The 27,583-nt window shown below is 52.7% G+C and overlaps 2 protein-coding genes across 11 annotated transcripts; one reads left to right on the top strand and one right to left on the bottom strand.

Annotated features, from left to right (window-relative positions):
• The first annotated feature begins 101 nt into the window (after positions 1 to 101).
• Positions 102 to 13,428, top strand: MTRFR (mitochondrial translation release factor in rescue). 6 transcript variants are annotated; one of them, XM_042961416.1, is made up of 5 exons: positions 235 to 290; positions 9,018 to 9,248; positions 10,109 to 10,383; positions 10,838 to 11,148; positions 12,857 to 13,428. In XM_042961416.1, exons 3-5 carry the CDS (start codon positions 10,344 to 10,346, stop codon positions 13,073 to 13,075), a joined length of 570 nt encoding a protein of 189 aa, XP_042817350.1. In that variant the 5' UTR covers positions 235 to 290; positions 9,018 to 9,248; positions 10,109 to 10,343; the 3' UTR covers positions 13,076 to 13,428. The 6 variants fall into 6 exon arrangements, with proteins under 6 accessions (XP_007079612.1, XP_007079610.1, XP_042817350.1 ...); XM_042961417.1 differs by lacking the exon at positions 235 to 290 and adding an exon at positions 4,540 to 4,558; XM_042961418.1 differs by lacking the exon at positions 9,018 to 9,248 and having other exon boundaries at positions 265 to 290.
• CDK2AP1 (cyclin dependent kinase 2 associated protein 1) lies at positions 12,542 to 26,804 on the bottom strand. Of its 5 annotated transcripts, none has more exons than XR_006209687.1 (5): positions 26,691 to 26,804; positions 22,004 to 22,101; positions 20,373 to 20,499; positions 15,381 to 15,482; positions 12,542 to 12,907 (listed from the first exon to the last, which is right to left on the bottom strand). XR_006209687.1 is itself a non-coding variant. In XM_042961420.1 (5 exons), the coding sequence occupies exons 1-4, from the start codon at positions 26,743 to 26,745 to the stop codon at positions 15,436 to 15,438; spliced, it is 327 nt and encodes a 108-aa protein (XP_042817354.1). In that variant the 5' UTR covers positions 26,746 to 26,804; the 3' UTR covers positions 12,543 to 12,907; positions 15,412 to 15,435. The 5 variants fall into 5 exon arrangements, 3 of the variants coding, with proteins under 3 accessions (XP_042817354.1, XP_042817353.1, XP_015391906.1); XM_042961420.1 differs by having other exon boundaries at positions 12,543 to 12,907; positions 15,412 to 15,482; XR_006209686.1 differs by lacking the exons at positions 12,542 to 12,907; positions 15,381 to 15,482 and adding exons at positions 16,509 to 16,967; positions 17,107 to 17,268.
• Between the last annotated feature and the right edge of the window lie 779 nt (positions 26,805 to 27,583).

Below are 27,583 nucleotides of genomic sequence, written 5' to 3'. Positions count from 1 at the left end.
ACGCCCCTTTCTCCAAAGGGGGAGGTCCTACGCTTGGGAACTCGGAGGGGGCGGAGCTTCTGCGAAGCCCTCCCGTCTGATTGGTTCTCTGGGAACGTACAGCTGCCACGCTAAAAATAGCTTCCGCTCTCCGCATGCGCAGTTGGTAAGAATGAGCCCAGGGCTAGTGAGGGAAGCGACGGCGGGAGTACTGCGCGTGCGCAAACCCAGGAGTGCGCTTTCGATGCACCTTCTGCAGTGGTTCCTGTTACCCCAGAAAGTGGCGGGTGGGAGACCACGTCTGCAGCCAGGTAAGCATCCGTGGAGCAGCCAGCCGCCTGTACGGTTGCCTGCGATTGTCAAGGACTCTGAAGAGAGGACTGGGAGCTAGGACGCCTGACTTTCCCAGCTTGCGGTCCTGATTCGTGCAACCAGTTGACCTGAGACACCGCTGGCGGTGAGGTGCAACTTGTCCAGACACTGAGCTAAGTTTTCTCTGCACCTGGCTTACCCTAAGCTGCTGGGGGTCTTTCCCGGGGCTCTTCAAGGGCTGGTGTGGGGAGGGGAGGACAGCTCACCGCCTTGGAGAAAACGGGTCCACCGAGGCCCGAGAAGAAATGGAAAGAGCTTCATTTACTTGTCCAACAGAGCTCTATAGAGCTCTTAGCACGCAGCAGGTGCTGTTCCAAGCTGGCACATAGTAGGTGTCAGCATGGCTCTTGCCAGGCCTTTCAAGGACGACAGAGAATCTGTGTCCCTTCCTGGAGGCCCTACCATTTCATTCTCTCTGTTCAGTTCACTTTTTAAATATTTATTTATTTTTGAGGGAGCATGAGCAGGGGAAGGGCAGAAAGAGAGGGAGAGAGAGGATACGAAGCTGGCTCTGAGAGCCGTTAGCAGAGACCTGTGAGATCAGGACCTGAACCGAGGTCAAATGCTTAAGCGACTGAGCCACCCAGGCACCCCTGTTGAGTTCACATTCTTAAGACTAGTTAACTTTTAAGGCCAGCTCTTAGATTTCCCTCCAGGGTTCCTGGGTCCAAAGTGAAAGAACTTTGCTAGCCCTATCATGTAGCTATGGCTGAAAAGCCAGGATGCACCGTGAAATGTTATTGGCAGCAATGACAGATCTTCGAGGCATTCCATGTCATCTGAGCTTCCTAACAATTCTGTCTCAAAGAGTAAAAATTCAGTCTGTGTCCAAAACCCCATCTGTATATGATAGATTTCAAGCTTAAATAAACTTAATCCACACCCGCCCCATTGTGTTAATCCTTCTGTGCTCATGTAATACCTCACTAAAATCAAAAACTAATTCTAAGCACATGGCTCTGACTTCAGTGATCATATTTCAAGCCCACACAAAAAAAAAAAGTTTTATCACTAATTTCAGTTGGTCATAATTGAACATAATTTCAGTTGTCTGTTATTTGAGACATTGTAGAATCTTTTTTTTTTTTTTAACGTTTATTTATTTTTGAGAGACACAGAGAGACAGAGAACGAGCAGGGGAGGAACAGAGAGAGAGGGAGACACAGAATCCGAAGCAGGCTCCAGGCTCTGAGCTGTCAGCACAGAGCCCGACGCGGGGCTCAAACCCACGAACCGCGAGATCATGACCTGAACCAAAGTCAGTTGCTTAACTGACTGAGCCACCCAGGTGTCCCAAGACATTGTAGAATCTTTTACACTCAGAAGAACTGAGAAGTGTGAATTACTGAGACATCTCCAGGCAGACCGAGTTATGTTTCCTTACAAGAAAAAATATTAACCCCAAAATTGAGTTCTGGTGATTAGTTCCTAACCATGCAAGAGGCAGGAGATGATCACTTTTGGCTGCAAAATCCAATGGGTTCTGTTCAGTTTGAGGATGTAGGTTTTTGGGTTTTTTTTGTTTTGGCTTTGTGGTTTTAGGTAACTTTTTATCTATTAATGTCCTAATAAGCCAGTGTATTCAGGAGCTACTATTCTGGTTAACCAAGTTTTCTTGGTTTTTTTTGTCGTTTTTTGTTGTTGTTGTTGTTGTTGTTGTTGTTTTAATATTTATTTTTGAGAGGGAGAGACAGAGTGTGAGCAGGGGAGGGGCAGAGAAAAAAGGAAATACAGAATCCGAAGCAGGCTCCAGGCTCTGAGCTGTCAGCACAGAGCCTGACGGAGGGCTCAAACTCAGGAATGACGAGATCATGACCTAAGCTGAAGTCAGATGCCTAACTGACTGAGCCACCCAGGCCCCTGTTTTTGTTTTTTTTAATGTTTATTTATTTTTGAGAGAGAGAGACAGAGTGTGATCAGGGGAGGGACAGAGAGAGAGGGAGACAGAGAATCTGAAGCAGGCTCCAGGCTCTGAGCTATCAGCACAGAGCCCAATGCGGGGCTCAAACTCACGAACCATGAGACCATGACCTGAACCGAAGTCAGACGCTTAACCAACTGAGCCACCCAGGCGGCCCTAAAAAAGTAGTTTTTAAAACCCATAAACATGATTTCTGAATGTAGAAAACAGAAGTAGAGGCTTCAGAAATTCCAGTAAATGTATAATAACTTCATCTAATCTAAACCTACCACCCATCCTGGAGATTTTGCACTATTTGTGTGCAAGCTGACACCACTATTTTATGCCCTTTATGATGGTATGATTACTATAGGACTTTATCATAACAAATTGCTCAAGTATCTCTTTGACCTTGAAGGCTTCACACTGACAGCTTTTGAGCGGAGATCTTTTTTTTGAGCAGAAACCTTTCACGTTGGTGTGGATAAGACCAGGCTGTGCAGTCATAATGGCTGATAATAGCTTACAGCATTTGGTTTCTGTTAACCCTAGGGTTGCTACTCTTTGATTATTATGTCCAAACTGTTTGTCATTTGGCGGGGGGGGGGGGGGGGGGGGGGGGCAGTTCTCTACAGCAATATATATATATATATATATATATATATATATATATATATATGGAACATTAAAACTTTATAGTTTAATTATTAAACATGAAATCTTCGGATATATATTTAAGTTTTTTCAGGGCTCCCCGGTAGCTCATGAGTGATAGAGTAGTAGATCGTGAGCATCTGACTCTTGATTTCAGCTAGGGTCATGGTCCCAGGGTTGTGGGATCGAGCCCCACATCGGGCTCTGCACTGAGTACGGAGACAGCTTGGGATTCTCTCCCTCTGCCCCTTTCCCCTGCTCGCACGCTCTCTCTCAAATTAAAAAAAAAAAAAAAAATTTAAATATAAATTTTTTCATCTTTCTTGTCCTTCACGGTTTTTCTTCCTATATGAGATAATCCCTAATGACCTTCATGTTTAAACCAGGACTTGCTTGGATGCAGGTGGTTTATCTTTCAATGTGAGCCTGCTGGGAAGTCACACTGTATTCGTGGTATCATAATTATCTCCTGGCACCTGATTTCATAGACCACAATTATGACCTCACCAAATAGCATGTCTTTGGTAACCTCATGGTTTTCAAGTACTTCTTAAATTGGACCGTACCAACTGAAATAATTTGCAGGTCACTGTTCTAGATTCCTTTTCACTGAGCCTGGCTGGCTCAGTTGGAAGAGCATGTGACTCTTGGGATCTTGGGGTCATGAGTTCGAGCCCCATGTTGCGGGTAGAGACGACTTAATTTAAAAAAAAAAAAAATTTTTTTAAAGCCTATGAAACAATCAGTTTGCAGGTTAGGTTTGTGGGATAAGACCACAATTTATATGGTGTGTTAGTCAGAGGCTCTTTAGCTTTATAGTTTAGGGATCTGAAGTACTCCTAAGTGCTCAATGTTTGTGGAGATTTGTACTTTTTTTTTTTTCTCATTGTAGGTGGTATCACTTCCACTTTACAGATGATGAAATATGACCAAAGTTGCACAGTGAGCAAATCATGAAGCCAAGACAGTGACTATAGGCAATGTGGCCTTTCAGGGACAAAAAAAATTAAAGGAAGAGTCAAGAAGAGAAAGTTGAGGAAAATGAGCTAATTAAGGAGCTGGAGAAAGAACATCTAGAGATGTTATGAAAGGTGAAGGGAAAAGGGATAAAAAGAAAGCTGTCGAAATGATAAGTTTAGTTTAAAAATGGAATACCTGGGGCTCCTGGGTGACTCAGTCAGTTGAGCGTCTGACTTCAGCTCAGGTCATGATCTCACGGTTCATGAGTTCGAGCCTCGCGTCGGGCTTGCTGCTGTCGGCAGGGAGCCTGCTTCAGATCCTCTGTCCCCCTCTCTCTACCTCTCCCCCACTTGCACTCTCTCAAAAATAAACGAAACATTAAAAATAATTAATAATAATAATGGGATACCTAATGTTCTTCCAAGATAAGTCTTCCTCAGCTAATCCCTTTTTTTCTTTATTAGTGTCAAATATGATAATATACTTGAAAGTACCTTGAAAGCATCTAAGTCCTAAACGAATACAAGGTATCAATCATGATAATGGAGGCGTTGAGAATTTAAGAACATGTAGAGTGTTATTACTGCTGCTTTTTTATGTGTTTCTGCCTTATTTTAACAGTTGGGGGCACCTGGGTGGCTCAGTCGGTTAAGCGTCCGTCTCTTGATTTCGGCTCAGGTCACGATCTCACAGGTTTGTGAATTCGAGTCCCACAATGAGTCCCACATCAAGCCTGCTTGGGATTCCGTCTCTCCCCCTCTCTGTCTGCTCCTCCCCTGCTCATTCTCTCTCCCTCTCAAAATAAATAAACTTAAAAAATTATAATTAAATAAACCGCAGGTGATAAAATTATAAAGTTCCTGTTAGATGCCATAAATAGAGGAAAAATCACAGCAATGCACACAAATAGGACAGGTGTCATTCTCTGTGGATTCAGAGTTTTCTGTTAAAAAAAAAAACACAGAATGGGATGTTAGTGTCATGTGAATTGAAAGCTTTTCTCTTTATCTCCTTCATGAGTTGTCTCTTGAGCTCTGTTACATGGAGACCAGACCTGGCACAGTCCCCAGCTGGGCATTTCCTGCTCAATCTATTATGCTCGTCTTATTTGAGAAATAATCCTCTGCCAGCACTTCCTGTGAGTGAAAGGTGCCTTATCTTCAGAGCAAACCCCCAAGCCCAGGAAAGGGCTTGGTCTGTTTCAGGCCTGAGCCGCGGCACCAGGAGGTGCTCTAGCCCCTGCAAGGACTTCAGACACGCAGAACAGAGGGACGAGTTAGTTGGAGCCCATGGGAAACGGCTGCTTTTTTTTAACGCCCATTTTCCAGGGCGCACCGAAACATACTAGGCAACATGGATTATGATTAAGCATTTCTCAGAAAGTCATTCTCTCACTTAGCTTCTGGTGCCATCAGCTGGCCATTTTGTCCTTTTCAAGCTTCACCACCACACATCCGCCTGTCCCAGCAGTCACCGTTTCTGGTCCCTCAGGATCGATCAGGTCATTGTCTCGCGACTTGTCACTTTCTCTCCTGTTACGGAGAGGGAAACAGGACCGTGACCAAGAAGGTTGTCGGCACTCCAGAATTCTGGCCTCAACTTCTTAAATATTACAAACATGAGAAACACCAGTTTCTAGAAGCGTCTGTCCCAGCAGATGAAAGAACTTGCTCGTTCCTGTGTCCTAGTACAGTGCTTCTCAGACTTTGGGAGTGTGACTTTGAGTCACCTGTGGATCTTCATAAAATGCAGGTTCTCAGCTCGGAAGTCTGGGGTAGGGCGTGAGAGTCTCCATTCCTAACAAGCTCCCAAGTGGTTATGTTGCGACTGCTCTGCGGACCATAATGAGGAGAAAGATTCTGGAGCTACGCGGTCTGATAGGGTAGATTTTGAAGACTTCATATAAATAATAAGGTGTGCATAATTTTTATATTGATCACATGTTGAAATGATATTTTGGCCATACCAGGTTAATATAGTAAGTAAAGTATATTAAATGTGTATCTTTCAAATATGTTAACATTCATTTCATCAGTTTCTTATTACTGTTTTGAGTTTATTTTTATTACTTTTTTATAAATGTTTTTAAATATTTATTTTTGAGAGGGAGCACGAGTGGGGAAGGGGCAGAGAGAGGGAGACACAGAATCCGAAGCAGGCTCCAGACTCAGCTTTTGGCACAGAGCCTGACGCAAGGCTCGAACCCACGAACCGCGATATCATGACCTGAGCCTAAGTCGGACGCTCAACCGACTGAGCTACCCAGGCACCCCAGTTTTGTTTTGTTTTGTTTTTTGTTTTGTTTTGTTTTGTTTTGTTTTGTTAAGATTTTATTGTTAAGTGATCTCTGCACCCAATTTGGGGCTTAAACTTCCAACCCCAAGATCAAGAGTGACATTTTGCACCGACTGAGCCAGCCAGGTGCCCCTTTTTACTGTTTTTAAGGTGATTACTAGAAAATTTAGAATTTCACACGTGGCCTACATTATGTTCAGGTCGGACAACGCTGTTCTAGAACACATTATTGGCGTTCTTTTTTCGGATGACCCCATTTCTCAGTCCCCTGGTTACCATTTCACATTCCCTATTAGCTCAAATCCATATGCATTCAGTTCTTTCTGTGAGTGTTTTCTCTTCCCACCATTACTGTCCTTCACACCTTCCTCATCGTCATCTTTTCCATCGTCGTCCCAGGACCCCATCCAGCATTTAGACGCTCCCAAGAGCCAGCACCCAGGCAGCACCTTTGCTCAGAGCTTTTGGCCATGACTCTCGCAGTGGGGTTCCTGGAGCAAGAGCCTCACCAGGGAGCTGGTTAGGAATACAGAGTCTCAGGCCCCACCCCAGGCCTAATGAAGCAGGATCCTGGTTTGCAGGATTCCCGGGGATTTGTCTCTCTCAAGAGCTTTACCGGTTGCCTTTCCTAAAGCACCCTGTTCCCATTGAGCTCCACATCTGTTCTTTCAGTTGGCTTTGATGAAGTCTCTCCGAGGTTGAGACAATATGAAAGTCGTGGCTAAGAGAAAATAGTTTCTCTCTCTCTCTCTCAGAAGAATAAACAGTGAATTTGGGGCAAATGGCATCCGGGAGGGGAGTCCAGAGATTGAAATCCTATGACTTCCTGCAAATGGATTCAGATACCCTTATCTGTCTCGGAGGCACAACGGGAAAGGCATCAGCGTCCCCTTTGCCCGTCTCAGGAGCATTAATGCTGCCGGCGAAGCGAGCCTCGCCTTGCTGCGTCTGACTGTTGGCCGCAGTCACGGGCCACATCCCAGAGCGGACCACCCCACCCCTGCAGCTAGACGTCTTCCTGGGTTTGGGTTGGCCACGGAGGCCTGAGGCGGGAATGTGTGGCGGCTGGGTCCAGGTCAGGAGAGGAGGCACCTAACAGAATGCAGATTCCAAGTCCCAGTAATGAGCACGCCAAGGGACTCGGACACAGTGACCAAGAACCACCGCTCTCTGTGGCATCTTCTCCATTCCGGGCTACAGCACGTGTCAGATTTCGGGGCATCTTAATTTCCCATTTATGCAACAGGCCCCCTGGGCTCCCTGAGACCCACGCCCGGCACATAGGAGGTGTTGGAAACATTCATTGAACAAATGAACGTTCCGTTTTGTAAAGTCCTAACTCCCATTATCTCTGACCTGACCAAGTGGGAAGGGACTGGGACAGCGAGAGAGGCTTTAAGCCCAACTGCATCAGCCGTTGGGGGCCGAAGCCGTCAGAGGAAGAGCAGCACTGAGGCGACGCCGGGGTGGAGAGCCGGCCCTGAAGGGAGGCGCACGCTCACAGAAAGGAACTGGGGCAAGCTGTCAGGACTCCTGGTTTCCCTCTGCCAGCACTTGTTACCATTTGTCCTTTTCTCTTTTTTAATGTCACAATGAGCTCTAATTGAAGATGCTTGTATTGTTCCCCCGAAGACTTTGGGTTGCTCTGCGGGTATCACAAAAACTGAAACCCAATCCATATTCTTCTCTGGGCTTTGGGGAAGCGGAACCACGGGTGAGTTTGTCATTTTGAGCAGTCGTTGGCGTAGAGCCAAAGCTCCAGGAGATACTAAAAGTATTTAGAATCGTCCGATTGGCTGTTGGAATTAGCTGTTGAACAAAGCAGCCAGTAACTGAACACCGGGGGCCTTCGTGAACTCCAGTTGGGTGGGAGACCTTCTAGTGTGTGTGTCGGCTCTGAACTAGGACAGAAAGGTAGAGATTGGAAACACAGCAGGCCGGGGACAGAGCAGCTGATAAACGCACTCTCCTCTCCGCCCTTTGTCTGGGAGTTTTGCCTTGTCTCCGACTCTCTTCCTTTCTTTGTCCCTGCACTCAATTCCAAGGCTGCCCTGGCCGGTCAGATTTACCAACCAGCGGAAGAGAAACCCCAAGGGAGGCCCTGGGCTTGAGTTCCACAACAAATGTGATCCAGGGACTAGATGCTGTCTGGTACACAAAGGGATCTTGTTCTGTGGATTGAAAGCAGAAATAAGGGAAAGGGGAATTTTGGGCATCGACTCAGTCTCATTCACTTCACTCGGTTACAGGGGAGTGGATTCTTGCAGCGATTTCAGAAAAGCGCCTGAGTTTATGGGTTTATCGTTTCTCTGCTCGTGAGCGGACTTTGGAGAGACCTGACACACGACAAACAAACCCGGTTGTTTTTAAGTGGCACCGGCACACTTTGTTTCAAAATCTAGCCCCTCGCAGCCACAGAGCATCTTGCCAATGCCACGCTAATCCTCACCCCAAGGGACTGACCTACATGCTGAATGGCGTACTTTTCAGAAAGAAGTTACGAGTTTAGGGGTGCCTGGGTGGCCCACTCAGTTAAGCATCCGGTTTCGGCTCAGGTCATGATCTCCCGGATTGTGGGTCCGAGCCCCATGTCGGGCGCCATGCTGACAGCTCAGAGTCTGGAGCCTGCTTCGGATTCTCTCTCTCTCTCTCTCTCTCTCTCTCTCTCTCTCTGTCTACCCCTCCCCCGCTCGTGCCGTCTGTCTCTCTCTCTCTCAAAAATAAAACGCTTGTTTAAAGAAAAGAAAGGAAGGAAGGAAGAAGTTACGAGTTTAGACTACAATGTCAGTCATAGAATTCAAAATTAGCATTGGCATAAGGCTTGAAAAGCAGATTTCATTGTTTTTATTTTCCATAGAGGGAGAGAGATGAACACCTTACTGTCACTCTAGAGATGGCCAGTGTCATCTCAGGGCCAGCTGAGAGGACTACTCAGATAGATACACGTGAAATGACAGAAGTGCATGTGGTTACAAGGCAGCAATGCCCAGCAGCATGTGTCTGCATTGAGCTTCCACAAAGCTAGTTGGAGACCAGCGTGGGCTCAGTGGAAGTCAGCAGCCGGACCTGACATCCCACGACAACAAAGGTAAATGAGCCAAGAGCAAACCTGCGGAAAGTATTTGGTGCAGGTTAAGTTACTTGTGGCTTAGGCACACGCCACTTCCTACCTATGTTGGAGACCGGGGGCCATCAGGTGGAATTTACAGGGTCTCAAATGGTAAAAGCAGCTATTTAGAGTCTGAAAGGAAGCAGCAGTTGTTAAAAAGGGCCACACATCCCTTTTTAGCGTCCGCGCCCTCTCGGATCAAGAAGCGTCAAGCAAGGGAGCGGCACACTCCTAGTTCCCATAATCCACCTGAGTGACAGGAGTTTTGCTACAAATTGGTCTCAAAACAGATCTTTCCGGGATATATTTTTTTTTTCTCTGATCTTTATGCCTGTGCCGGATGGGTAGAGAAGGGCTCATTTACCCATTTTCCAGATAAGACGGGCCCCCGTTGTGACTTGTCCCTGTCCGCATGGCGAGGTTACCGATCTTTGAAAGGAGCTAACACCTTTCAGCTCGCTCTGCCCTCCTCCCCTGGAAGCAAAGGCCCGCGGGACCACCATGTCCTGGGAGCTCCTGTCTATACTGTTACCTGTCAGCTGAGACGCTTCAGCCTTCTGCTACGTCGGGAGCAGCTATTTAAATCCTGCTTACTTGGAGTGCCTGGGTGTCTCAGTCGGTTGAGCGTCCGACTTCGGCCCAGGTCGTGATCTCACGGTTTGTGGGTTCGAGCCCCGCGTCGGGCTCCGCGCTGACGGCTCGGAGCCTGGTGCCTGCTTCAGACTCTGTGTCTCCCTCTCTCTCTCTGCCCCTCCCCTGCTCCCACTCTCTGTCTCTCTCTCAAAAATAAATAAGCGTTAAAAAAAAATGTCTAAATAAATACTGCTTTCTTTTTTTAGCATGTTCTGACTAGACTCCAAGCTCCATGAAGACAGAGGCTCGCTCTTTTCCGCCTCGCACCACTCACTACACCCCGTGTGGCATTTTGAACCTAACAGGCACCTTACTAAAAATCCGCTGATTTCATGGTTCCAGTAAGGAGCGCCACTTGGATCACGTTATTGGCAGTGCGTCTGAGGGAACAGATGTTCCTATTCAAATCCATGAAACTGGAAACATTAAAAAACAACAATCATGACATTGATTGATAGTGATATTTACCGTGTCAGACTGTGTAAGCTCAGCTATAAAATAGACTCGCATACTGTCGTTCTTTACATTTTGATTTCAAAGATTCTCAAACGTCGAAATAACGTCGCTTGACTCAGATCCTAACTCCCGCTTGATGCCCTGTGTAATATTTCCTTAGCGAATTACGGCCCTCTTCTGTTGTGTGTCACACACTCACAACCTCTCCTCCCTGAGAAAACGGCACCTCCGGGTGCTTCGAAGATATTTTCAGCCCGTCGTAAGAAAACATGTATCCGCTGGCAGGGAGCGTGCTGCTAAGGCCACGGGAGATCAACGCAAGGCTCGCCGCTCTGTCTTTGCCAGTTTCCTAAATACCTTGGCGACGGGTGGGTGGCCGTGGTCTGAACTGGTTTATAAAAGGTCGTCCTAGATCCCGAAGTGTCCTCTTGGGAGCAAACGCGTCTTCCTGAAAGGCTGTCTTTCTTCCTCCAACTCAGGTCCTCAACAAGCAGAGCTCCTCTCCATGAGTACCTCGGGTTTCTTTCGTTGGCCCGCACCGCTGGCCAGAATGTGCACGGCGCCGTGGGGACTCGGGCTTCGGGGGACGCCAGCGCTGTTAGCCCCGGGAGCGGCAGTCACCGCGGTCCAGATGGCAGGCAGGAGGGACCGCCCCGCTCTGCTGCCTCCCCTGGACGAGAGTGACCTTGAAGAGCAGTTCGTGAAAGGGCACGGTCCGGGGGGCCAGGCAACCAACAAAACCAGCAACTGTGTGGTGCTGAAGCACATCCCCTCGGGCATCGTCGTCAAGGTAGAGGAGGAAGCCCGCTGGGGGTCCCTGGGGTTCGGTGGGGGGGGGGGGTGGGGGGGGGCTTGAGTGACGGCGGTGGTCGGCCGAGGTGCGTTCTCCTCGCGGCCCGGTTCCGTTGGCGCTGCAGATCCCGCCTCCGGCCCTGAGGCAGAGCCTCAGAAGCTTCCTTCCGGGGGCCCGTGGCGCCAGGGGACACCTGCGGGCCTGGCATCCGGCAGGCAGCGCGGTTCTCGCAGAGCCGTGCGGTGTTCGCGGTCCGGCAGAAGCCGCGGGCCCCGGGCCCCGAGCGGCACGCTGGCCTGGGGTGTCTGCCCGCCGTCCCGGCCCTCAGCGACCCGGCCGTGTCCCTCCGTCCCCTCTTGGGTAAATGTCAGTGACACCCGCCCTTCTGAGCGTGAGGTAACGGGGCGAAGCCTCTCTAGCCCTCGGAGTAAACACGCGGCGGCTGGCTGCCTGTAGGAGTCTCCCCTTTTTGTATCAAAACCAGTCTCCGATCAGAGCATCACCAGCTCTCAGCACGGTTCGAAGCCCTCGGAAATACGGAAATGCTTTTTCCCCGTTTTCCTGGCTTGTGAGTAGTGGCCCCTATGCCTCAGTGGAACTGGCAGTCCCTTCTGAGTGGCCCGAGGGCCCGAGGGGCGGCCCGGGCGGAGGAACAGAGGAGATGGCGAAGCCGCTGTTCCGTGTGCCGGCGGTACTAACCGCAGCGACGTCCGTCACGTCCACACGTGGTAGGCGCCGCGCAATGAGGCGCGTAGTCTTTGTCCTCGCGAGCCCTCGTGCCTTACCTTTTCCACGGTACAAGTGCGGAATCAGGCACAGAGAGGTTAAGTAACTCGCCCAAGATCCCACAGCCGCAGGCATCAACCGAGAGCAAGCCCACAGTCTGGCTCCGAACAACTGTTTTTTCACTGCCAAGTTTTTGAGCCAAGAGCCTATCAACTAAAAACCTCACTCGCTTTTCTTTTTTTCCCAATCGCTTTTTTCCTCCTTGAGAAACGGTGTCATTCATGAGCAACAAATAAAATTCTGAAACCTGACACGGTTTTGGTTTAACTATTTTATAACCTCACTGCAGATTGGCCTTTAGTAGTATGCTTTGACTCTGATTTCACAGGCTTTATCAGATAGCTCTGCAAGGCGCTCACCCTTCCTAACTCAGGTATGACGTAATCACTGTTACGGTTGACTAATAATAAAGATGCTATCTCCCTCCTTGAGACAGAAGTTTACATTTATAAATTTTTCTAAGTTAGTTTATTTTGAGAGAGAGAGAGAACACGAGGAGAGAGAGGGAGAGAGAGAATCCCAGAGTCCACACATCAGTGCAGAGCTCAACGCGGGGCTCAAATTCACAAACCACAAGATCATGACCTGAGCTGAAGTCAGACGCTTAACCGACTGAGCTGCCCGGGCGCCCCCAGAATTTTACATTTATAAATGGTGCAGAGTGTTTGTTCCCTGGCCACAAGCTAGACATAGCAATTGACATTTTCAAAACTATTTGGGGACGTTATGTTACTGCTGTCATCGCTTCCGAACAAAGCAACGCTCTTAATTACAAATAATCACAGAAAAAGCCACATCATACGTATGCTGGAGGGTGGGGCAAGGGCAAGGGCTGAGCAGAGCAGAGGCAGGAGGGCAATATGGTCTTTGTTCTGTCCAGAATGAACTTTTTCACGGTGTAAGTTACTGTCTCTTGCAGTGCCATCAGACGAGATCAGTCGATCAGAACAGAAAGCTAGCCCGGATAATCCTACAAGAGAAAGTGGATATTTTCTACAACGGCGAAAACAGTCTTGTTTACAAAGAAAAACGGGAGGCAGAGAAGAAAAAGCAAGAGAAGAAAAAAAGAGCAAAGGAAACTCTAGAAAGAAAGAAACTCCTGAAAGAACTGTGGGAATCAAGTAAAAACGTCCACTGAGAAAGAATTAGAAATGCTTTTTTGTTTGTTTTGTTTTTAAGTAATCTCTACACCCAATGTGGGGCTTGAACTCGACCCTGAGATCAAGAGTCACATGCTCCACTGACTGAGCCGGCCAGGCACCCCTGAAAGAACAGCAGATTCTGACTAAAGAACCTGCCAGATGCTTCCAGGGAATAATGGTGGGGAGTTCTATTCCACCTCAAGCATTACTATAGTGTTTCTGTATTTTTAACCGACTTCAAATTTTAAATCAAAAATTTTTTAATGGCGGACTAAACTGGTGGATAAAGATACACTTTTTTTTTTTAAGTTTTATTATTTTGAGAGAGAGAGCAGGGGAGGGGCAGAGAGAGGAGGAGAGAATCCTAAGCAAGGCTCCACACTTACCACAGAGTCCAATGCGGGCCTTGAACTCAGAAAGCATGAGATCATGACTTGAACTGAAATGGAGAGTCCAACGCTCAACCAAATGAGCCACCTAGATGCCCCTAAATGCGTTTTTTTTGTGTTTTGTTTTTTTTTTTTAAGTGTAGGGGTGCTTGGGTGACTCGGTTGGTTAAGCATCCAACTTCAGCTCAGGTCGTGATCTCGCGGTTTGTGGATTTGAGCCCTGTGTCAGGCTGTGTACTGACAGCTCGGAGCCTGGAGCTGCTTCGGATTCTGTGTCTCCCTCTCTCTCTGCTCCTACCCCACTCACGCTCTGACTCTCTCTCTCTCTCTCTCTCTCTCTCTCAAAAATAAACAAATATTAAAAAAAAAAAAAAAGTTTATTCATTTGGGGTACCTGAGTGGCTAAGTCAGTTGAGCATCTGACTCTTGGTTTCAGCTCAGGTCATGATCTCACAGTTCGTGGGTTTGTGCCCCACGTCAGGTTCTGTGCTGACAGTGTGGAGCCTGCTTGGGACTCTCTCTCTCCCTCTCTCTGCCCCACCCCCCCCCCACTCTCTTTCAAAGTAAATAAACTTTAAAAAATACTATTAAAAAATAAAAGTGTAGGGGCGCCTGGGTGGCTCAGTCGGTTAAGCGGCCGACTTCGGCTCAGGTCATGATCTCGCAGTCTGTGGGTTCGAGCCCCGCTTCGGGCTCTGTGCTGACAGCTCGGAGCCTGGAGCCTGTTTCAGATTCTGTGTGCCCCTCTCTCTGACCCTCCCCCGTTCATGCTCTGTCTCTCTCTGTCTCAAAAATAAATAAACGTTAAAAAAATTTAAAAATAAATAAATAAATAAATAAATAAATAAATGTGTATTCATTTATTTAGAGAGAGGGCACGTGTGCAAGTAGGGGAGGGGGAGAGAGAGAATCCCAAGTAGGCTTTTTGCTGTCAACGTGGAGCCCAACACGGGGCTCAAATTCTTGAAATGTGAGATCATGACCTAAGCCAAAGTCAGACGCTCAACTGGCTGAGCCACCCAGGCGCCCTAGAGATGCACATTTTGAGAATAAAACTATAAAGAGACACACAGAAGTCATTACTATAAAAGGACAGCAGCTACTTTTTGTGGGGAGGAAGGGGTCGCCACGAGGTGACAGAGGGGTGTCGGATGGCTGGCGGTAGTTAGAAGGATGTCACCATATCTTTTTAAGCTACACATTTGTGTATCTTGTTTTATTATCAAAAAAGAAAACATTAATAAGGAAGGTCCATTTTTTGGGCGGGGGGGAACTGTGGAATTGAGCCAAACATTAATGGCATTTAGTGCCACCGTTCATCCACTGGGAGGTCATGGCTAGGTGATACTTGACATCCCTTAACTTAACGTCAGGCTAAGAGAATGAGAGAAAACCACGTGGAGAAAGATGTACACATCAGTAAGTTACTTGCCCGTTTACCCCATTAACTTAATAGACTGTATGTTGCCAAATATCCTCTCTGATGTCAAAATACACACAATGGGGGCACCTGGCTGGCTCAGTCAGTAGAGCACGCAACGCTTGAGGGTTGTGAGTTCGAGCCCCACGTGGGGTTTAGAGCTTACTTAAAAAGAAAAAAAAAAAAAATACACCCGACATTCCCTAGGAGTTGACTTATAAGTAGATTTACGAGATGAAGGCCCAGAACCTGATTTGTTTGCGAATTTGTGCAACACCGATCACTCAAGCTGCATTTGACCCTACAACTGTTTGGGGTTTTTAGGCAGGAGTAGTAGCTTGGCTTGTCAGAACACATCTGGAGTTCACGCATAACACAAGTAGGGGGAAGAAGCCATGAGGCGAGAAGGCCCATGTCGAGGTCTGCAGTCAAAACCAGCCCATTCCGCAGGCACAGACGGCACGCCCAGTGCACGGATCCAAATAAATTTACCTTTAAGGCAGCGAGGTGGGGCTCTTCTCACCTTGGAGTGACCTGGTTTGGAAGTTCAAGCGGCATCCAGGGCCCTTCCCCGTTCAGAAGGCGGCCAGGTACCTGCAATGGCACACGACAAGCCGGTAATGGTGGGAAGGGAAATGGGGAGCCGTAGACAGGAGAGACAGAGGCTTCAGTCTGTCTCCTTTCTCGTACCTTCCAGGACTTGCCGTCACGTGCACAAAAGAGAGGTAGATAAGCCCGCTCCCTAGAACCTGTTCTTGGCGGCCTTTAGAACGGACATGGCTGGGACCTTGCCTTATGCCTGCAAAACTGCCCCTGTCCCTCATCTGTCTCTGTCTCCCCCTCACCACAGTGAATCCTCATTACACGGGATTAGTGCCTACGGAACGTAGTAAAAATTACCGCAAAATTCCTTCGGAAGGCACTGCTGGAGACCACCAGATTCTCAACACATCCGGCGCGACCTGGTTTTCCCCAGCACAGAGCAGGCCATTCTTCGGCGAGCGCCAGAGCGAGCTAGCTTGCGTTTAGCAGCTGCATTATATGAAAACCAGATTCCTTTTTTTTTTTTTTAAGGTTTTATTTTTTTGAGAGAGACAGGGCATGAGCAAGGGAGGGGCAGAGAGACAGGGAGACACAGAATCCGAAGCAGGCTCCAGGCTCTGAGCTGTCAGCACAGAGCCCGACGTGGGGCTCAAACTCAAAGAGATCTTGACCTGAGCTGAAGTTGGATGCTCAACCGACTGAGCCACCCAGGCGCCCCTGAAAAACAGATTCCTTTATTTAGCACCCGGAAATGTTCACAGGATCATCAGAGAATGGCCTCATCGCGAGCGAGGCAGTGGGTAGAGTCAGTAACACCGGTTCCACTGATGTCTTGTGTTCATCCTCGGCACGAGTTTAACTCAGCTGCAGTTAAGACGCGCTGTGATGCTACTTTTGACCCCTACCTTCTGACTTAAGCAAACACATTCCTTCCTCGGCCCGTGGTGTTAACAGCATCGTCACACAAAATGTTTCTGGGCCAGGTGGAAAAACACCGTGACAGGTATCTGCCACTCTCACTGAGATGTTTCTTAAGATAGCACTTAAGAATTCAAGGAACCCACACCTTCACACAAATTGTTAATGAAAATAAGCTTTATTACATCAAGTAATAAATACAAAGATGCAAACAGTTTTAATCATTTTCTTCCAGATGTTTGGATCAACTTACACGAAAGGCAGAACTGAAATCCACACACAGTCTTAGTAGGAATATTTTCGGGGGTTCTTGTTAGGTTTGGTAGGTTGCTCTTTCTTCTGTATTTATAACTTGTGCATTTTTAAATTTGACCTCAAAGCACTAATAGTCATGCAGGCAAATGCTTAAGCACAAAAGAAGTTACATTAAGCAGAATCCACACCATGTGGCAAACGTATGCACTAGAAACAAAACCCTGGAGTTGTTGTATTAGCTTATGAAAAGGAACGAAGAACAATCTGGGTAACATAACGGTATTCAAAAGGGAAGATAAAAGGGAGACACTGGTATCTTTGCTGTGAGATAGGTATCTTTTCCGTGCATCTTCTAAATCAATGCTTGAAAAAAAAAGAAAAAAAAACCTGGGTAATTCCTAACTATTTAAAATGTAAATCCTAATCAACGGCAAAATATTTCTCAATCTTAGAGCCTCATGAACCATGGCAGGGACACGGGAAGGAGAAACCGAACTGTTACCATTTTGAAAACAAGAGTTTCATCTGAACGTGGGAGTTGAGCTATAACTTCTCTTCTTGGAAGAAGACGGAAAACCTTCCACGCAAACAGGCAGCTAGGATCTGGCATTCCGCTCCGTTTCAGCCAAGCACTCTCGAACCAGTCCTCTGGCATGAATGATGCCTGGGAGAGAAGCAGAGGCTGAGAATCATGCGGCAGGACCCATTCCAGAAGAGAGGGCCCTTCACAACCCAGCTGAAACACCCTCACCCTGGAAGGGAACTGGGGCCCTGCATCCAAGCCACCCCAGGGTTCCCGCGGTTTGGAAAGGCGCTAGCATCCCATCCCCTCCTGGAAGGCCTTCTCTCCTGGCCACACTCCTCTTCCTGGCTCCCTGACAATCCCTTCCTGCACACAAGGGGGCAACCAGCAAGCTCTCTTCATGTCATACCGTCAGATGACTGGAATAAACGTGTCCCCCGCTTTCACTAAACCTGACCCACTTTGGAGAGTCTGTGACTTCAAATCCTTGTTTTTCTCTGGCTTCTTCACATTCTAAACTCTAGAAGGGACTTGTCCAATGTCCAGCCTGCAGAGTTAGAACGCAAGACTGCTCATTTTTGTTCAACCTTGGTCCACCGTGACGTCCGCCCGCCGGGGGGCCTAGCGCGCTTCTTCTGCCCTACCACGCCCCTGTGCATCTCTTCTCTCTCTGCTCTGGTGGTTATGGTTTGGTTGTTGGGGTTTGTTCGGTTTAGCCTTTACTGAACTCCGTGAGATACTGATCTCGTTTTAATAGACGCCAAGAATCTATTCCTCCTGAGAGACGACTGCCGGAGGGCGCTGTGAATGACGTCCCCCAAGTCACGTAGGCGTCCCACGTGTCACAAATCTTATCTCTGAGCTTCAGAAGACCTTCTCTGGAAAGGGCCAGACGGTAAATATCTCCCGACTTTGCAGGCCACACGGTCTCTGTCACAACTACTCAACTCTGCCACTGTATCGATAGAGAAAGCAGCCATTATACAAGCAATGGGTGTGGCCATATTCCAATAAACCTTTATTTATGGACGCCGAAGTGTGAATTTCAGATACTTTTCACGTGTCACAAAATCATTTTTCACCATTAGAAACTAAAAACCATTCTTGGCCTATTGGCTGCAGTTTGCTGACCGATCACCAATGCTCCTGACTCCCTTGCGCCTTTTATGACCCTTCTTCAACCTCGTTACGACATAAACTTGGCTAGCTTGTATTTGGCTATAGTTCATCATGACCAATGGTGCTCACAGGTGCTCACGCAAGACATGCCCTGGAGGGGTCACCAGGCTTATCTGTATGTTGACTTGACCCAACAGGTTTTTTGGGTGACTGCAGATCGCCTGTTCGACTCTGGCGTCCAGCATCTTCCCAGGGACTTCCACTCAGGGAACCAGCACGCCGGGTGCCAGGACTGTTTTGCTTCTCCTGACTCCAAATAGCAGCCCAGACGCAGAGCGATGCCCACCTCACCCCCAGCTTAGGTCAGGTCAACCCCACCACTCCCCGAGTCCTCTCCAGGTCCAGCCTCTTACTGCCAGCTCCCCTTCTGCACGCCGGTGCCCGTTCACCACCCAGTCGGCCGCTCCCTCCACAAAGGCTTCATCAAGGGCAGTGAAGCCCACCGCTGTGGGCAGGCGCCCGTCCTCAGCCGGCCGTGCCCATCGCTGCCGAGTCACCGCCCCCACGGCAGCCCCTCCTCATGCCCCACACTTATAACCACAGAACGTTGCTCTCATTTCTCTCCAAACTTGCCTCTCCAACCTTCTTCAGAAACCCCACATCCCTTCTGAAATTAAATCCGCACCTAGGCCACTGCTGCTCTGAACAGCCACCTTCTAAAACAGAAATCCTCTTCTCCCCTCCGCCCGACTCACGTAGCGAGGGGACAACCTATCTCACCTGCTCGGGCAGTCACATCTTCACGGGAGTCACCTGTTTTCTGTGACCTCATGCTCCCGCCCTCCCTCTTCAGTCACAGAAGAATTTCGCAGTGTTGTCGCTCTCGTCTGCCCAGACCAGGAAGGACCCATGCGCCCCACTGGGCTCTGCTCCAAAGATCTGACAGCAGAGGGCAGCACAGGACCCGGGACCTCATGACTCCTGGTCACCGGCTCCCCCAGAGGAGGGGGACCCGTGCGTCTGACCTCCTACAGCTCCCGGGACCGGTGTCGGCCAACATTAGACAAAGCTGCAGGACCTGGGCTATAAAGATTCCTTGTTTAGGGGTGCCTGGGATTCGTATTATGTACAGATTTTCTAACAAGAAGTCTCTAACGTCCTCTAGCAGTTCTCAACCTGCTTTGAAACTCAGAGACATGGAACTGAAATCCAGACACTCCTGAACCTGTGTAAGCAATTATCCTGTACAAACAAGTAACCAACATGGAAACACAGGGGCAGTTATGTTAAGGATCCCCGGATACCTGTTTTAGGGAGAGAATCAGTAACAAATTTGATGCCTTCACTAGTATTAATAACAGCATACTTGGAGCATACTTTACATTTAAATGGCATTTAAACAGATTGAAAGCTGGGGGGGGGGGGGAACCTGGGTGGCTCAGTCTATTAAGTGTCTGATTCTTTTTTTTGTTTTTTAAATGTTTATTTGTTTTTGAGAGAGAGGGGAGTAGAGCAGAGGGGCAGAGAGAGAGGGGAACAGAGGACCCAAAGTGGGCTCTGAGCAGAGAGCCCGATGCAGAGCATGAACTCCCAAACCGTGAGATCATGACCAGACGCTTAACCAACTGAGCCACCTTTAAAAATTTTTTTTAATTTGGGGCACCTGGGTGGCTCAGTCGGTTGAGCGACCGACTTCGGCTCAGGTCATGATCTCACGGTCCGGGAGTTCGAGCCCCGCTCGGGCTCTGTGCTGACAGCTCAGAGCCTGGAGCCTGCTTCGGATTCCGTGTCTCCCTCTCTCTCTGTTCCTCCCCCACTCACCCTCTGTCTCTCAAAAATAAATAAATATTCAAAAAAAAAAAAACAAAATTAAAAAAAAAAGATTCCTTGTTTAAAGCACGAGGACTCTCCCCCGAGGCACGCCAGGCCTTCCCATCAGATCCCAAGGATGGTCTACATCCCACACACCCGCCCCCCCACTGCCCCTGCCTGCCGTCAACATATCAGATTAACAAACTGGGAGCCCAGGGAGCCCCTAGGGCGTAGGGGACTCTCCTCCCAGAAAATCTTTCACAGCAGTTAGCACCCAGCAGGGAGGTCCAGGGAGTCGGGGACCCACGACTTACCTCGTTTTAGTCTCTCCATGGCGCTCTTACTCCCCGCATAGGTGGGCCTGATCTCTTTCCCCAGCTCCTCGATGATGGCCAGCAGCTCAGCATATTTGCTTTGGGGCACCTGGCTGTTCCCAGTTCCCTGGAATGAGAAGGAGAAGTTTAGCTGGACCGAACCCTAACCTGACCCCAAGGCCACGGTCAGGACCCCACCACAGGCCAGCCGCAGCGAGAGCAGGGCAGGGAGAGGCCGACCCAGAGGGTCCAGCCTGAGGGACGACCACAGACCAGACTGCCGGGCCTCTCTGCTGTCCTCCTACACTCGAGGAAACCACTAGCGGCCTCCAGAAAACTTTTATCATCTCAAATGAGGAAAAGGAGAACTGGTTTTCTCGGCCAGAAAGGGTCCACCGGGAATTTCCCGGGACCCAGGTGGACGCGCCAGAACATCCTGGGGGATGACAGTCCAGAGCAAGTGCGTGAGACGGGGGCCACACCTCGGGGTCAGCAGGGCTACACGTAACTACCAAAGACCATTTGGACAGAATCCAGAAGGTGTTCCAGTTCACCTATCCTCTGCCACCCCCCCCACCCCCGTCAGGGCCCACCCCACAAAACCCTTTTCTCCAGATCCCACCCACCGCCCCAGCAAGCACCGCAAGGAGTGAGGAGGGGGTCCCCGCGAGTCCCCCCTCCCCGCCACAAGGCCCTCGCCTGCTCCTCCCTCCTCCTCTGCTGCCTCTGCCTCCTGGCCTCCAGGGCCTTCCTCCCGTCCTTGCCCAGCTCCTCAGCGCCCTCCACACGCCGCCGCCACTTCTTCCCGCGGTGGCGCCACACCCGCTTCTGCTCCTGGGACGGCGCGGCCTGGTGGGGCACGACCGGCCACCAGCCCGTCCCAGGGGCGGCCTCCACGGCGACCTCAGAACGCAGACACGTTCCGGCAGAGAACCCTACCGCGGCCACGGCCTGGCCGGGTCCCTCCACGAGCAACAACAGGCAGTGAGGCCAGTGGCAGCATCGACCCCACTCAATGGCGAGGTCACCAAGCAGGGGTCAGTCTTGGAAGTGGCAGAATCAGGTGGAAACCCAAATGGCCTGGCTCAGGGGCCACCAGCCCCCACTGAAGTGCACCTGGGCTCCAGGAGGATATCGGCCCTGTCCTCTTATCTTTGCTGGGGCCGTGACCTTGTGGGGAGTGAGGGGCCACAGGGTCTCCTCTCCTCTGTCCAGGCTCGGATCCAGAGCCCAGGTCAGGCTTACTTACTTCCCCAAGAACCAGGATCAGAGACCCCCGCCCAGGGATACACATGGGTGGTGGCACCGATGGAACAGCGGCGCTCAGGGCTTCCAGCCTTTCCTTGGGCTCCCCCATCCCCCATCTCTCGGTGCCCCCATGAACCGCCCCGCCGCCCCCCATCTCTCGGTGCCCCGTGAACCGCCCCCCATCTCTCGGTGCCCCGTGAACCGCCCCACCCCGCCGCTCCCCCGCTGACACACCCAGCCAGGAAGCTCAGACGACTGCTCCCTTACATCATTTTTACTCCTTCATCTGTCCCACCAGCTCCCCCGCCCTGGACGGTGGGAAGCATGCCCCCTCAGTGGCCAGGCCAGAAGCCCTCCTGCCAGGCGTCCCCCCGCTGCCATACCTGAGTGTAGCCTAAAGACGGTGGCCCGTAGTCGCTCAGCAGCTGGCGGTACTGCGAGGACGTCGCCATACTGGTGGAGGGCGGGTGCACGCTCCCAGCTGTGGGGGGAGGAGAGGAGAGTTCGGGAATCGTGTAGTCGTACCCAAAGCAAAGACTCTGGGTCTTGCCACAGTCCCCCTCCCCGGGACCCAGGCCACCAACAGTGGCCTTTTGTCTTCGCAGGACGGGCCAGAGACCCCGCTCCCGTCCTCTGGTTTGGCGATGGCCAACACAGCCCAGACGAATGGCGGAAGGCAGCTAACGGCTCACTGCTCCTCGTACCCGCCACCAGGGCGGACGTCGCTCATCGACCGCAGAACAACTTCCCATCCGTGCAGTCAGGCTCGGTGGCCAAGATGAAACCCGCTGCCATTCTCAGCCTAATCCTCGCTAGTCCCTTTTCCCTGGGTCCTGCTCCCCAGAGGTCGATGACCTAGAGCCACATCACTGCCGCAAGAGCGCACCTGCTCCTGAGGCTGGTCCACATCGGGCTAAAGCTTCCCGCGTGCCCAAATCTCCGCTGGACGCATGCTAAGGAAGACAGAGGGAGGGTTTAGAGGATCTGAGACGCAACCCTGGCTGGGGCCGGGTTCGACGGACACCGAGTCAGGAATCCGGAGTTTATCACAGCCTCTCTGTGTGTCCTCAGAAGCCTCTCGCTCTCGCTGAGCCCCCGTGGCTCCCTCCCCAAAGTGGGGACAGGACTCTTGACAGTCTGATTCTACGCCCCGGATGGCTCACATCCAAAGAGGGGAGGGAGAGGGCCCCACTCATGGACTGCAACACTCGGAGACACCGTCCCTCATCTGTGAGGGACCACGTGGGGACAGGACCCAGCTAAGGATGGAGTCTCCTGGATGGGGGGTGGGGAGTCATCAGCAGGGAATTTTCCGGCTCCGGCTCAGTAACTGGCAGCATGCAGACCCATAATGGCGTCCAAGTGGCCATTAGCGGGTAGAGGATGTCCTGCAGAATTACAAACAGCGGTAACCATGGAGAATTTACCTAGCCCTCCTCGGCAGCCGCCCGCCTGCCTCCACGCCCAGTCGAGGAGCAGCTCCCCCTCTGCCTGCCGCCCCCAGAGCCGAACGGTCTCTCGCGCACACGGCGGACTACGCAGACTTGGCCCCGGGGATGGACAGCTGGTGCCAGGCTGGCCAAACCGACCAGCTGCTCATCTGGTGTGAGCAGGGGAGGGAAGGGGAGGAAGGAAGCTCAGGGGCGCAGGCTGATGGAGTGGAAGGGGCCCGAGGGGGGCCCTGGAGCCCCTCAGGGTAGAGAGACAAACGGTCCAGAGAGGGGAGGTGTTCCCTCGAGCCACCCGGCACAGAGGAGGCCGGCCCCCTGACACCCATCCCTCCCTCTAGGAGCCGGGGACAGCTCTGGACCCAAGATGTCTTTCTCGCTCTCAGGCCTGCCCTGGATTTCACCACCTCCTCACACCCCGGGACCCAGGTTTAGGCTCAAATGTGGGATGCCCAGTCGGGAAATACGGATTCTGCCACCTCTAAGCTGCTAAGTGGGCACATCACCGGGCCACTCCTAGCCTCAGTCGCCATGCCTCTGGAGTGGGGATAATACACCTGTGCTACAGGCAAGCAGCGCTCAGGACGGGGGTGCACCACCAGCGCGTCCGTGACCTCCATCCAAGGCAACCGCGATGTGCAGGGGCCAGAGCACAGGAAATGGGACCGGGTGGGTGCCCCCCAAGCACCCTCACCACATCAGCCAAACCCCAACTTCCTGAACCCTCTGACGTGGGCAGTGAGTGTGGTCTTTGCAGCCCCGGACCCGGGTTCCAGTCCTGACCACTACAAGACATCGCCCCTCTCTGGAAGGCCAGAATGCTAAATGCCAGGGCCCACGGGGTTACGTATCACCACACAGCACCTCAAGTGTCTAGAAGATTCCACTCCCTGGCAGGAGGCGGGGGGACTCAGGTGTGCATTCTCTGCACCACCCCTTGCCCTCACCTCTTGTTGCTCCTGTCTCCCTCCCTGGCCCATCCTCTCTCCTACTGACAAGGGCCCGGACCAGGAACCGGTCTGGCTGTGCCACTCCTGGCTGCGTGACCTTGGACTAGGGCCTTCGCTCTCTGGGCCTCAGTTTCTCCATCTGTTTGAGGCAATGGTTCCCAATAGAATGTCTAAAGGCTCTAGATCCCACTCTTCCCGGGGCTAGGGTTAAGTCTCGGGGGGCTAAGGGAGAAGGAGGAGAAATCGCCCAGTTGGGGCTGGTGGGGGGGGGGGGAAGGTCGGACAACTGCTCTGGGCTTGCCTCTCCCATCGTCAGGTGACGCGGTACATGACCCCGATTCTGTGCCAATGCCAGTCCCTTACTCGGTGTCGAAGGCGGGGGCAGCGGGGGGTGGGGGTGGGGGCTTCTGTGGTCCTGGAGAGAGTTGGCAGAAGGGCCCTGAGTTCGACTCCTGCAGAGGCAGGGAGGGCCGGTGCATCGGGCTGCAGGAGGCCAGGGAGAAAACCAGACTGGGCGTGAGCACGGCTGTCTCTGAGCATCACAGACAATGCGCGCAGTGTGCGGGGACCAGGGAGGGCCCGGAGCCGAGGGAGGGACTGGCAGAGGCCAGCAGCTCCTGGGGCCAGGCGCAGCTCCCCGCCCCCACGCCAGACAAAGAGCAGCCTGGGCCTGGGGAGCTGGCGGCCTTCCCGCCACTTGGGGCGCCTGGGGAGGGGGGGGGATGTGCTCTCCGGCGGGGAGGCGGGGGCTTTGTCTAACTCCGCCACTGCCACCACCGGCCAGGCCGCGGCTTGGCAACCCGCGAGGAGGCAGGGCTGGAGGGCGTGAGGGATGATGACAAGGAAGCCGGAGGAGCGGCGGCGGAGAGTCCATCTTGGATGCAAATGGCAGGGGGAGGTTGGGGCTTTCTAAAGGGTCCATGGGGAAGGGCGCAGCCCGCCACGAAAACACCAGATTATCTGGGGACCTCAGCAGTCCTCCCGGAATTCACCATAGAAGAAAACCTGTGCACAGGTGCCGGCCAGCCCAGAACAGGGCTTCAGGGGTCCTGAGTGGGTGCCCCTGTCACTTGACCCCAACCCCCAAAAGTCCCCGTTTAAGGCACCTGCCTCAACTATACTAGGGCAGGCCTGAGTTTTCCAGCGTGTCCAGGCTGGCAGCAAGACCTTGCACGCAGCCCACCCCAGAGACAGACGCGGGAGTCCGGGAAAAATCCTACCTGGGCCACAAAGCCTGTCTTTGTAAGGTCTGCAGACCCCAACGGTGGTGAGAACATTTGAGAAAACAGTGGCTGTTTGCTCTTGGGACTCAGTAACCAAACGTAATCGATTCAACTATGCCCCCAACCGAACCCTGAAATCTTAACCCTTTCCAACCCCCCAATCAGTGTCCCGTAAGTTAAAATACATATACATATATATATGGCTTTTCTGGGTTCCTCTTCAGATTTTTGGAGTGATGGAGTCATCGTTTGGAGACAAGGCCCAAAACTTGCAGCCAACTGCCAACGTGGCATTTCTGACCAGCAAGGCCAATCCCCTCCCCCACAAGGCCTCTGCCCCCTCCCCCCTCCAGCGCGCCTGCTTTTTTGGAAGTCTATTTCCAACCAAGCGTCTAAAGGAGAAAGACCCAGGCACCGGGAAAAAGCCGGTCACACCCTAACTCACAATTTTCTTCCCTCCCACCCCGGGTCTCCCTTGATCCCTGGGGCAAGCCCCCTGGGCACGGCCTAAAGCTCCTGACAACTTCTGGAGGAGTTTCCTGGGATCACCCAGGTCCAGCCCCCGGGGAAGAGAGAGGACGCCCCCAGCCCATTCCCTGGCTTCCGCACAAGGGGCCTTCCAAGCCCAGACTTGGGGGCTCCGAGACGCGGGGTCTGCGCGGAAACGCCGCTCCCACCCACCGCCCGCAGGCACTCGGGAACCCCCAGTCTCCCAACTTCTGTCACTCCGCGCACGCCTGAGAGGACCTCCGGCGTGCCGCGTTCCGGGTACCCCTGCTCCGGCGCGCCCGGCCGAGCCCCCCTCCGCCCCCTGACGATCGAGTCCCCTGCACCGCCGGTGACCCCAGCGGCCCCGCGCCCTAAGGGGCGCCTGCACCTGGCACGCGGGTCGCCCCCGCCCGGCCCACGCGTGGCTGGGCCTTGCTCTCGTGCACCCCTGCAGCCCGGGCCCCCCGACCCCCAGCCCGGGCCCGCGCCCCCGCTCCGCAAGGGCGGCCCGGGCCCCGGGCCCCGGGCCCCGCGCCCCGCGCCCCGCTCCCGGCGTGGCCCGGCCGCTCCCGACTCCCGCCGGCAGGGGCCCTCGCCGAGCCGCCCAAAAGCCGGAGGAAAAAGGAGCAGAGAAAAGCCTCCCCCGCCCTCGCCCGCCGCGCTCCCCGCGATCCCTCGGCCGCCGGCGTGGGGGGGACCGCGGCGGCCGCCCGCGCCCGCGCCCCCGGCCCCGACCCGGCCGATCCCCGCCGCCGGCGCGGGGCGCCCCCGCGAACTTTGGCGGCTCGGGCGCCGGAATCATGGCGGCGGCGGCCGCGCTGCCCCGGGCCGGGACCCGGTGCCCGGCGCCCCCGGCCACCGCGGGCCCCCGGGAGCCGGGGCCGGGGCCGGGCGCGCCGGCCCCCAACTTGGCGGCACTTGGGGCGCGGCGCGCGCGGCCCGCGGGGCGCACTCACTCACCGGCGTTGAGGGAGGCGGCGGGCATGTGCGCGGCCAAGTTCGGTTTGTAAGACATCCCCCCGAGCGGCGGGGCGCGCCGGGGCGCCGCGGGGCCAGGCCCGCGAGGGCGGCGGCGGCGGCGGCGGCGGCGAGGCCGGGCGGCGGCGAGGCGGGCCCGGCGTCCGAGCGCCCGTCCGTGCGCCCGCCGAGCTCCCGCGCACTTTTTGTTGTTGACGGCTCGGGCCGCACCGGCAAATATGGCCGTCCCTCACCCTGACACCCGCTGCAGTATATCACCCATACATCGGGCGGGCGGGCGCAGGGGCGGCCGCAAACTTTGAGCGGAGCCAGCGGGGCCGGCCCGGGCCGGGAGGGGGCGGCCCGGCGCGCCGCGGCCCGGCGTCAGGGGGCGGCTCCGCCCGCGGCCGCGCCCCGCGCCTCCGGCCGCGCTCGGCGCCCGCAACTTGGCAAAGTTTGGGGGGCTGGGTCCCGGCGGCGCCCGAGGCCCGCGTGGGTCCCTTTCTTCTTCGAGGCTCTCCTTGTGCCTGGATGGTCGCGATTTTACTGCTTCGTCTCTTTCTTCCTTCCTTTCTTTCTTTCTTTCTTTTTTTTTTTTTTTTTTTTAAATAGCGAGGTAGGATTTCAGAATTACTTTTTTCCCCCTTGACTGTGGGGGCAGGGATGGAAAATTACCTGGAGGAAATGGTGGCGAGTGGTATTTTTAAGCACGTAGATCATTCCAGACGCCGAAGTCTGGCCATTCCCCAGAATAAGAACAACCAATTCTTGACATTGATTTCAAATAAATTTCGTGTCCCTGTCTGTATTAAGTGGTTTTTAACTCCTTGGGGGCCTGCGAGTCTCCTTGGATTCTGACGAAAGCCAAAGGCCTCTTTTCTGGAAAATTCACTCTT

This window comes from Panthera tigris, chromosome D3 (genome assembly GCF_018350195.1).
Source record: "Panthera tigris isolate Pti1 chromosome D3, P.tigris_Pti1_mat1.1, whole genome shotgun sequence".
NCBI lineage: Eukaryota > Metazoa > Chordata > Mammalia > Carnivora > Felidae > Panthera > Panthera tigris.
This window is presented reverse-complemented; position numbering and strand designations above follow the sequence as displayed.